Source organism: Staurois parvus, unplaced genomic scaffold (assembly GCF_062004578.1).
Source record: "Staurois parvus isolate SC_StPar_1 unplaced genomic scaffold, SC_StPar_1.0 ptg000257l, whole genome shotgun sequence".
Lineage (NCBI taxonomy): Eukaryota > Metazoa > Chordata > Amphibia > Anura > Ranidae > Staurois > Staurois parvus.
In genome coordinates, this window is record NW_028318053.1 from 528,331 (window position 1) to 541,501 (window position 13,171).

At 41.8% G+C, this 13,171-nt stretch overlaps 1 protein-coding gene across 7 annotated transcripts in view; it reads left to right on the top strand.

Moving 5' to 3' along the window:
* ICE1 (interactor of little elongation complex ELL subunit 1) overlaps positions 1–13,171 on the top strand; it is a 304,724-nt gene that overhangs the window by 162,819 nt on the left and 128,734 nt on the right. For all 7 annotated transcript variants that reach the window (XR_016313265.1, XM_089681035.1, XM_089681038.1 and 4 more), the window contains one exon: positions 9,762–9,922. Coding sequence is in view for 6 of the 7 variants with exons in the window: in XM_089681035.1 (XP_089537161.1) it covers positions 9,762–9,922 (161 nt within the window). In the remaining variant the exon portion in view is untranslated. The remainder of the gene's footprint in view (positions 1–9,761; positions 9,923–13,171) is intronic.

Below are 13,171 nucleotides of genomic sequence, written 5' to 3' on the forward strand. Positions count from 1 at the left end.
TGCCACAGGTCTTTGTGTAATTTCACCAGTTCCTGTTTTAGGGATCTTTCGAGTACTTTAAACATTTCTGCTGTTTCTGCTTTAGTAGGTATATGTGAGCTCTCCTCTTGTTCCTCTACTTTATCCATATCCACTTCTTCTTCCATATGTTGACTGTTAGCTATTCCCAGGGATAGTCTGGAATATTCCCCACCATTTTCCCTCTCACCTCTTACACTTATTCCCTGTTGTCTCTCTGGAGTCTGTTTCTCCTGTGAGGGTATATATTTTTTCATTGACCCTGTTTGGGAAGCCTTAGGCCCTCCTCCCTTTGATACTTTGTTTTTCATGCTGTCAGGGACTATTTCAATTTTCCGCAGTTCTGGTTTTGGGGGGCGGGAGGTCTATTTTTGATTTGATATTAAAATTTGTTGTCTTCCTTTTTCTCTCCCCACGCACCCCGCCAGGCAAGCCCCCCCTCTCCCCAGCTAGTCTCTCCAGGGCTTCCCGCATATCTCTCCCCTTCTCGGCAGGACACTGGAGGTGCTTGGGAGCTGGCAGCCCTCACATTGAGCTCCTGCTCAAAGCCATGGTCAGGCTCCTTCCTGGGCGTGGTCCTCCCTGCTGCTTCAAAAATCCACATTTCTCATTTTTCTTTCAATTCTTTTTTATTAATGTTTTTCAAGGCAATAACAGAACAGTAGACGACTGTAACAGTAGTCGAAAAAGCATCACGTTTGTCATATGTATTTGTTGAATTTACTCTGCATATCTGATATTTGTATCCGGAACATATCTATACGCAAGATGTTAGTAGGTATACTGCAGACTTAACACTCAGAACATGGCAACGCACATTTCGTTTCTCAAGATGACACATATGATACACAAGGAATGGAATTTTATCCATTACGAAAACAATTGAGCAGAAATTTAACCGAGAAAAGAGAAAAATTAAATAATAAAATAACAATAGAGCAATAACTCCCCATACATTAAGAAAAAAATCTAACAAATCCAACAGGATTCAACAAAGTTCCAGCATCCATGCTATACAATTGTATAGCTATCCATGCTATACAATCATAGGTCAGAGAGCTTGAATAAAATATTCCAGCGCAGCCATTAGCATCGAATACCCTTATAGTATGATTAGAAAATGCATAGGACCTCTCATATAGATAATGGGAGTGTACTCTATTAATCACTTCTGAAATGGGAAGAGATGTAGTAGATTTCCATGCTTTAGTAATAGTTAACCGGGCAGCAATTAAGATCTGGGCAATGATTGTTTGAAAATGGACAGAAATAAATTCACTGTAATATTTAATAGTGATAGATGAGGACTGGGATTTGTTTGTATTTCTGACTCCCGAGAGATCAAAGCGAAAACATCTCTCCAAATGTCCCGTATGCACACACAGTCCTATAGAACGAGTAGTAAGTTTCCAACCCCACCACAGGCCCTCCAACAAGAAGGCGATGCTTCAGGGTAAATTTTTTTTTAATTTTATATAGGGTGAGATAACTGAGATATAAAATCTTGAGAGTTATACCAATGATTGGTACACTTCGAAAGACTGATATTACAGGACCAGGCTGCTTGCCACTGTTCTTGAGTAAAGGATCTCCCCAAATCACTTTCCCACCTCTCTACACATGCTCACTGAGTGATCAGAGTCATATTGTAAGAATTTGTAAAACCATGAAATGCCCTTTTTTAGTCTAAACGGGTTTGATAAAATATGCCAAATCTTAGAATCCTCCACCCCCGAGTTGTAATTGGTGCCTTGGTAAGCCCGAATCTGAAAATATTGGTATATATTTCCCCTCAATTGTGAAGCATGGATGTCCGTAAACTTGGAGTAGCCCGCTTCTCTCAAACATTTTACATTAAGATTGGGAATACAATGTTCATAGGTTGTTAATGATATGTCTAGTTTAATCTTAGGGGTAGAAGGAGTGGATTTAGATAAGCCTACTAACCATGTGCTCAATGTCTCAGAAATAGAGGGAAGGAAGGTATGTATTAACTTCGGGGAAATAGCTTTCGCAAGTAATAGAAGCACAGTCCCAGTTGGGGATCTTCAGGCTCTATTTGTACCCATAGCTTATCCGAGGGGATCAACCAGTTCTGAAGCTGATCTAGCAGTGCAGTGTAATAATAGGTGGATACAACAGGGAAATGTATGCCCCCCTTAGATTTATGTTTAATGAGAGCCGAAAACGGGATACTAGGTTTATTCCCCTTCCAAATATATTTTTTCAGCGATTATATTTAATTTACTAAAATAGGAATGGGGGATGAGTAGCGGGAACGTTCTAAAGTAGTATAAGAGTTTATGCAGGATCAACATCTTAAAGGCTGCTAATCTGTCCAACCACGAGAGCTCATGTTTTCCAATTGCTGATAGATCCGTTAATATCCCCTGGTATAATTCGTCGTAATTGTCTTTGAACATGTTGGAAGAAGGGAAAGACACTCGAATTCCCAAATACTCCAGATTCTTAGTGGACCAGCTATACAGGAACTTGTTTTTAAGACATTGTAAAAGATCTTTTGGCATACCTATAGAAAGTGCACACAATTTCGTAATATTGAGTTTATAATATGAAATGTTGCTAAACATTTTAAGTTTAGAAGTTGTTGCTGTCAATGGCTTCGTTATGGTAAGTATGACATTATCTGCGAAGAGGACAATTTTGTGGGGTATATTTGCTGTTTGTATACCCGAGATCAAGGGATTCAATCTAATTGAATTCACCAGGGATTCCATCACCAGAGAAAAAATAATAGGGGAGAGGGGACATCCCCTGTCACAACTTCTGTCACAGTGTACCAGTGACCAAAACAAATAATATTGAAAAAAATTTTAAGTACTCCTGTCCCCCCTTGCTCACATGCAAAGGCGAATTCACGCATTGGTCTCATACGCACACATAAACAGTGATCGCACCACACGTGAGGTATCGCCATGAACGTCAGAGTGAGAGCAATCATTCTAGAACCAGGCCTCCTCTGTAACTCTAAACTGGTAACCTGTAAAGGCTTATAAAGCATCACCTATGGAGATTTTGAAATACTGTAGTTTGGCACCATTCCATAAGTGTGCACAATTTTAAAGCATGACATGTTTGGTATCTATTTACTCGGTGCAACACCATATTTTCTATCTTACCAAAAATGTGGGTATTATATTGTGTTTGTGTGCATCAAAATTCTTCAACCGCTTTCCACCTGGCCACTGCACTTAAACGGCCAGATGAGATCTTCGCCGTTCTGAGTGGATGTTCCTGAACGTCCCTCAGAACGTGGCCACGCAGCTGTGCGCTCTCAGTGTGCCTGTGTCCCCTGGAAACAGCGCAATGCCGCACAGCAGAAGGGCTCTCTGATTTGCCCTTCTGATCACATGATGGCTTTGTCCAGTCACAGCCATCATGTGATGTCAACAAAGTCACCAGTCTGTTGATCGGCTCTGCCTCTCCTCACACAGAGCTAGTGAGGAGAAGCAGAACCGATCTGTGTAAAACACACACATCACCCCATAGTGTTCCCCGCACAGCTGTCAGTGCAACAGTGATCCACATCTGTCACACAGTACAAGTATCGGTGATCCACATCTGTCATGTTGTACCAGTGTAAATTCCACATCTGTACCAGTGATCCACATCTGTACCAGTGATCCACATCTGTCACGGTGCCAGTGGTCAACATCTGTCACGGCCTACCAGTGTCAAATCCACTTCTGTCAGTTAACCAGTGCTCAATATCACACAGTACTAGTGTAAAATCCACATCAGTGCCAGTGAATAACATCTGTCTCAGTGTACCAGAGTAAAATCCACACCTGTACCAGTGATTAATATCTGTTAGAGTATCCGTGTGAAATCCACATCTGTACCAGTGAACATCAGAATCAACATCAGCAATAGTAGTGCAGCATAAACATGTCTAAAAAAAAAATAAATTATACACCAGCGAGAAGGCTTTCCAGATACTGAGTATGACGGACAAGAGTAGCAGGGAACTCTCTCTGTCAGACTCAGATTCTGAGTATGAGCCAGTTGAAAGCAGTGGGTCAGCAACAGATTCTGAGGAGAGAGTCCAAACAAAAAGGTTCAGAAGATCTGAGGAGGAGTAGGCATCTACCAGTAGCACAGTGGCGAGTACAAGCAGCGTTGCACTCCCAGAAGATAGCAGCAGAATGTATTTGGGTTGTCATTTTAAGTATGTACATGCTATGTGTTAGAAATATCTTATAAATGGACAACTTTGTGTAAAAAAAAAAAACCTTTTCATTTTCTTTCCACATTTTCCAAAAACTTGTGGAAAAAAATGACATGTTCAAAAGACTCAATATGCCTCATAGAATGTACATTTGGAGTGTTTTCCTTCCAAAATGGGGTCATTTTGTGGGTAATTCCATTGTCCTTCAAAAATGTAATAGGTAGTCAGAAAATGAGATGTGTCATTTATGCTTCCAGAACGCCTGTAGGTACTGCTTGGATGTTCGGCCTCTGTATGTGGCCAGGCTGTGGAAACGTCTTGCACATGTGGTATTCCCATTCTCAGGAGGAGCAGCAGAATGTGCTTTGGGGTGAAGCTGCAAGTATCCATATGCTGTGTGAGAGGAATAACCTGTTAATGTAACAATTGTGTAAAAAAAAAATAATTTTTATTTGCTTTTTTCATTTTCCAAAGAATTGTGGGGGAAAACAAATTACAGGTTCAAAAAACTCACCATGCATCTTACTAAATACCTTGGAATCTCTACTTTCCAAAAAGGGATCATTTGGGGGGTATTTGTACTGTCCTGGCTTGTTAGTGTCTCAAGAAATGAGATAGGCCATCAGTACATCAGGTTTGATCAGGTGTGATCAATTTTCAATGATTGGTACCATAGTTTGTAGACTCTATATCTTTCACAAAGAACAAATAATACACACAGATTGTGATTATTTTTACCAAAGCAATGTAGCAGTAAAAAATAAGTGAAATAAACGTCTGCGCCTACAGAGTAATATATAAAGAGTGTCTGCTACTGTGAATGCTGCTGCTATCATCAATTGTGTTCCCACAATGCAGCTGAAATAAAATGTGATGTAGCGCTGCTTGCAAAATATTAAATAAAATATCAGTCCATCATAGTTGAACAGAGTGAATAAACTAGATACAAAGTGCTCATAATGCCTAAATAAATTAATATAGGTATCATCAATTACTACCCAATCAAAGTGAACTGATATCAAATTGCGGCAAAAAAATGTGTGTAGAGCTCATATTACAATTGTAACGTAATAAAAACAACATAGAATAAGAATCCATGCTTAATGTGAATTCCATGCATTAATTGGTGCCACGTCTGTGCTCTCAGAACTCTCACCTCCATTGCATGTAAAACTTCATGTTTAATGAGACATCTCAACAGTTGATCACTATCTTCTTTGGCCACTAGGGGCTATCCACTCCACCCATATGGTAGATGTTAGGTAGCCTTAGGGATCCACCGTTTTGCTTAGCAGGTCCTGTGTGGCCCCTGCTCCATCCCTGTGCCGTTTGTCCACCCCTCACCTTGTGCACTGTAGAACTATGGCCATTGTAGTGTCGGAGGGTAATCCAACTTTGACTTCCTCTTCTTCGGCACAGGGGTTAGCCAGGGACAGCTGGTCAAACCCAGAAAAGTGGATCAAGCAAATGATTGATCAGCGTACTAGATGTAATCATAGACTCTGCAGATGTAGACAGGTGTATCTCCATTCCCAATAAATAGAGCAGGCTGACACACACTACAGAAATCGGACAAGAAGCACATCTTTGTATGTGGTTGAGTGAAAGAGAAGAAGATGGAGAAAAGCTGGAAATATTTTTTCATACGCTTCCCTTTTAAGGCAATAAGAAAGACTCCTATTTAAGAGTGCATGGCGGAGGTTGCTAAAATGCTAACAGAGGACCACCCATGGAACCCTGAAGTTTTATATATGTCTATTTAAAGGGAACACAAGCTCATTTTACCCTACATAGAATGTAAGGTCATGGATTCCAGGTGAGAGCCCCTCTGGTAGTGGTGGTGACTTTACACAAGTGGAAAAGAGGTTTTGAGCGCTTTCTATGGTGGAAATGTACAAGAAATAAGGCAGATTGGTTTGAATAAAAGGCTGTATTTGATTATTTGATGTTATTTACGTTTATTGTAAGTTTTGTAATGCGTATTGGTGATAATATGACACATTGAAAGAGCACCACACTACATTTCAGTAAGTAATCCCAATCTCTGACCTGTTTCTTCAGCCCCAAATCCAATCACTTTAAAATCTTGTAGACCTCAACTCCATAACATCTCTAAAATGTGCCCCTTTTTAATTAATGAAACCACCAAGCTACTCATTCACTCCCTTGTTATTTCTCACCTTGACTATTGCAACTCCCTTCTCTTAGGGCCTACCTCTGCGCAGGCTATTCCCCCTTCAGTTTATTATGAATGCTGCTGACAGACTCATCTACCTTACCAGCTGCTCAGTTTCTGCCATCCATCTCTGCCAATCTCTCCACTGGCTTCCGATTGCCCAGTAATTTAAATTCATAATACTAACAACACCACACAAAGCCATTTACAAATCTGCCTGGAGCAACATCCCCCAATTTTGTGTCAAAATATCACCCAAGCCATCCTCTTCACTCCTCCCTAGACCTTTTGGCTCTCTAGCTTTCTTGTTTCCTTCTCCCATGATTGTCCCCAGGACTTCTCCAGAACCTCTTCCATCCTCTGGAGTGACCGTTCGCTCCTATTCTGGCGACCTTTAGGTGATCCCTGAAAACTCATCTCTTCAGGGAAGCCTATCCCACCTCAACCTAACAACTGAACTTCTAATTCTTCCATCAGCTCTTATGAGCAGGACCCTCTGAACCTAGTGTAACTGTACTGTCTCCCTTTATACTGTAAAGCACTGCACAAACTGTTGGCAAGATATAAATCCTGTATAATAATAATAGCATACAATGTATGTGTATTTTCCAATTCATTGCAAGGGAAGGAGGGTGGGTGTCAGTGGAAAAATGCCAATTATGTTGGTGGAAAGTGCAAAGAATGCCCACTTATAGTGGTAGTCAGAATTGCCACCCTTACAGACACCTAAAAGATCAGTGGTATAAACAGCTGGCTCCACCAGGTAGCTCTGGCTCCAAAACTATTAAGGCACCATCAAATGGAAAGTTAGTCACAGCTCAAATAACCCCAAGGAACTTTCTGAGGAACTCTAGGGTTCCACAAAACCCTGGTTCAGAATGGCTACTTTAGGTATTACTCTTTGCTGATATTTTTTAAAAATGTTTGCTTTTACGTTCGTTGACATGCACAGCCTCTTCTTTATTCATGACCAAACAGGGTTTTATAGCCCTAGGACACTACGCAGAAAAAAAACCGCGATCCTCCTATGGGCAGTCCTTTCTAGGCATAATTCCCCCTCTTTGCTATAGGCATCCAGTAATTTCTGCCTAGTGTCTCAGGAGTTTGGAGGTATTTTTTTATGCTGGGACTTGTGGTGTTATAACTTTTTCCCTTTTTTTTCTTTCTCCATTATTTGTTTTTCTGGGATTTTCCTGTGGCGATCTTCTATCAGCAGTTGGGCTGGGTCATGGACTGGATAGCCTAGATCCAGTGGTCACCCCAGTCTGACCAGTGAGCACGCGCAGACCTTTAGCTAAGCGCTGGGTTGGCTGCGACTTTTCCCCATCCTGGACCGGGGCAGCCAACAAGTTAAACGCCTTGCACACATATGATCAAGCGCCTATAGTCTGTGTCACAGTGTTACCCCTGGCTGATAGCCCCCCCCCCCACTTCGTTGGAGAGGAGGATCTGTCATCTGAGCCATACCCACATACTCCAGATAGATTGGTAAGTAGATGCCCCCCTCTTCGGACGCTGTGTGGGGCACAGGTATTCCCTGGGGTGGCCGGTCACTATGGGGTTCTCCTCCCCTTTTTTCCTCTGGGGCATGGGGTTTGCCTGCAGCACTGGGATTGCATTCTGCCTGGGTCCTTCTATGGTCACACTGTCTCCTGGCCGTCTGGTGGTGGCTACATGTGCAGGGGTGTAGATGATTGCCCTGTGGATCCCATCACAACTATTGGCAGGTGGGTTCTTTGCAAGGGGGGAGGCAACGTAGGATGTGGACTGGCTTACTCAGGTGCCCCTGTGCTTATTCCGGTCCTCCAGCTGTGACCTGGGGCTGGTTGGCAGTTGTAGCCTGGTTCTGGGTCTCTCACTGGGCCCACCCACGGGTAGAAGTGCGCCACACGTTCGGACTGGCCACCAATTTAGGCCGCAGCATCTTAACTGTGGGCATCTGCCCTTTGCTAGCAGTGATGGCAGCACTCGCTACATTCCAGGGGCGGACCATTGGTGATGACACAGTCCATTTCTGCACGCCCATGTTACTGGCTTCTAACAGTGGCTCCTATTGGCTGCAGCGTCGGCCATCTTTTGCTGGCCTCAGATGGCAGCCATTTTGTTGAGAGCGGCTGTACCTAGGCTCCCATTATAATTTAAGAAAAAATAAACAAAGGTGCTCTGACAGAACAGTCCTATCTAGTGTCCCGGTACCTATACTAGTTGGGCAGAGCTGGGGGATTGGTGCTGAGTGAGCTGTGCCACTCAAGTTTGCCTGGAGCATTGGCCATAATAACCCTCTCCATGCTTGTATTGAGCTCCATCCTGATGGGAGACTGAAGCTTGCAGGGGGCCCCTGGTCAGTGATTACCGCCTGAGTGATGATGGCACACTTCCCTGACCTGTTGTTACCAGGGATGTTTGGCCCCTGCCAGCAGTCCTATGGGGACCCTTGGGCTACTATTTTGAGCTTCTGTGGGGGCGTATGCAGTGGGATTTCTCTTTGGTGCACTGACTTTGGCTAAGTTTTCCCTTACCACACACATTTTTACAACTTGTTTGCAAGTTCTGGGGTCATCTGAGGCATCCATTTGTCCTCCCTAAGCACCTTGCGGTATGCTACCCCTTTAAGGTGCCCTTTTGAAGGATTGGACCTCTCTGCCGGTGATGGATAAGCTTATCTCCCGGCTTACCGGGTCATGGTCATCCTGGTTGAGGGGTTCTCCTCCTTTTAGGACCCGGCAAATCTCAGAACAGCAATGGACTAGTAAAGTCTGTTTACCTTCTCTTGGTCTGCCCACCGGCCTGTGTTGGCCACAGCTCTGGTGTCTCAGACACTGAAGAGGCTGTGGCCATCAATGAAGAGAAAGGGATTTTACAGTAATATAAAATCCTGTTATTTCAGTTGTGAAACCTTTTTACTAGAAACAACATTATAATATTATGAGAAACAAAACAAACTATTGAACAAAATGTGTACCTTTTATTGTATAGTAACACATAGAATTAATGCTGGTCTAACTTGAAGATCCCTGACAAAAAAAGCCTTGCCTGTTCCCAAACAAAGGTATATGTTTTATTTTAGTATGGTAAGTAATGACAATTGTGTTAATGAGATCATAAGACCCTTGGCAGAAATGTAAAAATTGCTCTGGTCCATAAAGTGCATATAGGTGCGGGAGGTGAAGTGGTTAATTTATGTATTTTACATGCACTACTATTCATTGCTATTGAGGACATAATTTCTCTTTTTGCATGTGAGGTAAAGTATAGAACACTTTTAAAGTGCAGAGCTGTCCTCAGACCTTTAAAAGGTATTCTTGGTCATTTGTGGCTGGTGTGAAACTTGTCCATGTTTACAGAATTGCTTAATTTTCTATTTATGTCCTCATTTAGATTTTCCAGACCCTGCCAAACTGCTACTGTTCATTGTGAGCTCATGGAATGATATCTTTTCTACACATGGAGTTGTCAGTAAAGCAATACAGGCTGTATTGAAGAACTTGGCAAAGAATGATGTTGGATCTTGTCTGAGTGCCTACCTTAACTGGGAAAAGGCAAGTCAAATGTTCATGCTTTTGTATAAAAACAGAGATTCTTGGTTCGCATATACTGCAATACATGCTGAAGCCGGCCAACTGCGTCAAAGTGATCCCTCTGTTGCCAGTCCCTACTCTACTGTGCAAAATGTCAAATTCTTGCTTATATTATAATTAGATGGACATATAGTGCTAGTATGGGGGGATACATGTTGAATATTTTCCCATGTACAGTATATCAAAATATTTAAATGTTTTAACTAGTTCAGAGACATATACAACTTCTTGGATCAGCAAAACCTGACTATCCATGATATCACTTGTGGTCGCTTGCCGCTTCCACTTCAGTCACAGGTGAGCAGTATAGAGATAGAGTGACCATTCTAAATAAAAGTGCTGTATTCTTGAATTTTGTATTACAAGAGTACCTCGAGGTTTGAATTATAAATGGCATGTCATTGTTATATTTAATATTATATTATAAGTGGGATCTGAACTATTTCTTCTATGTCATCTTTTACTCAGTTAAGCTAATTTGTTAGATCTCTGATGATGATAATAAAAATGTAATGCAAAAGATTTTTTAACGTATTAATAGACCCTGGGCCTGTACCTTCAGGTGATTGGACACTGACAATTGACATGCCCCCTGTACACCTCCCCTATGACCCAACCCAACTCCATGAATCCTTTTTTTCAGTGTCCTTCACAGAGCAATCACTCTTGGCTTAACCATTTTTTATACTTTTTTTTTTTTTTTTTTTTGAATTCAATCAATTCCACACTACCTTCTAATGCCACAAATAGAAGTGGTGCATCTGGATCGGCGAAACATGAACCTCGTGTGAGGGGTGGCCTGTAATGTTGCTTTCGGTACTAGATGCTGCATGGGCGATCACCTTGTAACTTACTGCAACGTGTACAGTCAGCCGCAGAGTGCTATATGATCCAGGGCCATTGTCCATCCCTATGGAACCAGTCCCTGATAACCTCTTCAGCTGTATGTTCACCATGATGGGCAGAGTCTTGACCTGATACAGTCTAGCATCATGGACAGGTTCTGACTAGTTAATCACTGGGACGATATTTGATTTGTATTTACTACGGTGTAACCTTTTCCAGTTTTGCTCACGGACTCAACCACTCAGAGCTTAACTTTCGGCAGATGACGTGTTACATCACACTACAGGGTGCACATTTTACAGCCACATCCACCTAGATCCCTTATATGGTTCTGAGATGCTTCCTCCTACCCTTACTCTCTGATGACAGTAAGGTGTACACCCAGTTGCTGTGTTCTCCTTCTGGACACATTTACCCTGTATTTTGTACCCTACTCCCCCACAGGGGAATACTCTCACAGCTCTGGCAGAGATCAGGTAAAAGGAAGTCGTTGCAAAACCGCTGGCGAACATTTGATTACAACCTGCAACAACATTGTCTCACAGTGGCAATGTGCCTCTTGCACCAGAGCCGGAGAAGACTCATAACACTGATCTCAGCATCTGATTCTAGCTCTGTTTCGGGCTTGCAACAAGTGGCCTACTTGGGCAAAGCTAAATGTTTTGCATTTATGCCATAATTCCTCGGAAAAGTAACTACTTTAAACCAGCCATCTTTGTCCAAGTTTCAGACACACCACGCTTCTTCTTCTCTGAATTTTTTTTTAAATTCTGTCTCTCAGAGTGGGAATGCACCTACAATGTGAATTTCAGACCCTTCCATGATTTCTAAGTGGGAGAACTTGCAAAATCGCAGGGTGTTCAAATACTTCTGTTCCTCACTGTATATAAATATCCCCTTTTATTATGTCCCAGGATCGAGGGCATGATATTTATTATGTATATTTAGTTCCTCTATACAATCAGAGGAATGGTGCCCTGCATGTCGTTCAATGTGTACTCTAGTAAAATGGCCACCGGGAGTCCGCCTTTCCCCCTTTTGAGTGACAGATAGACTCCCTATTAATTGCAATAGATGTCACCAATCACGTTACCCTGAGGAAGTCACTTGTGAGCATGACGTAACGCGTGGCACGTGGTGACGCAATGTCCGGATATGTTGACGTAATGTCCGGTGTTGACACCATCTTGGTACTCCACTACACATCTATGCAACTACACCCACAACATGTGGATTTTCAAAATGCTTACGTAAAAGATATATACATGTGAGTGGGCATTCGTTTTACTTCTTTTTACTTCTTTTTAAATAAATTAATACGTTATCACACTATGGGAGCATCTTCCTTTCTATTTCTTCTTTCTGCATGAGGATTGGCTGATCCTAGGTTTATTGCTCTGGAGAGATTTCCTGCTGTGCTGGTATCCACCAGCGAGGGGGATTGATCCATCGCTGTACCTTATACCTTCTGAAGTTGGTCCTGGTTCCCGGTTGGTGCGATATTGTTTGAGAAAGGTGTTTTTGACCCTGTACGGTCACTCCATGGAGGTGAGGGGGCAATTCGCCTAGTGTCGGATCTCCTCCTTTTATGTATACACCTTAAAAACACCAGCACAACTTAAGGACTATAGAACACCTTCACTGGTTTAGGGGTTTTGGACTTTATGGTTTTGGTTGGATTGCATGGAGTTTGTGATTCATTGGTTTTTTTGGGACTTAGTTTGGTCCATATTTTTTTGTGTCACTTATTTAATTATTTATCCACTTTATCTCCCCTATTTAGGGATCATTGTTGTATGGTTCACTTCTATTTATTTATCTATATTCTTATTTTATTTGTATATCCTGTTTGATCATTTTTCTCTAGCAACTTTGTTGCGCTATATAAGCCTTGTGGCTTATTTTCACCATATACAGTTTTATACTGGTTTTGCTCTTCACTTTTATTGATTTACACTATGTGCACTGTGAATGTGTATATATTCTTTTATTTTCTATAGCAACGGTTCAGTTGCAACACAGTAGCTTTTGCGGCATCTTTTCACATCACAGCATTATTTAGTGCTTATTAAGCACTGTCTTGTTGGGATCCTATTTATGGATCAGATCACTGTTTAGTTGGCACCATTTATGGCTATTATGTAGTAGTATTTTCACCCATAGTCACCTATTTATTATTAGTGGTGTACCTAGGTTACACCTTTTGTATATTTTGGGTGTTTTTCACTGTTATCCACCATTTTGGATGTTTCATGTGTATTCTATTCAGTACTTTATTCTATGTGATGTGGTTTTTATATGTTTATGTGAGATTTATTGAGGAATATTTCTTTTTCACATTAATATATATATTTAGAATTAGCG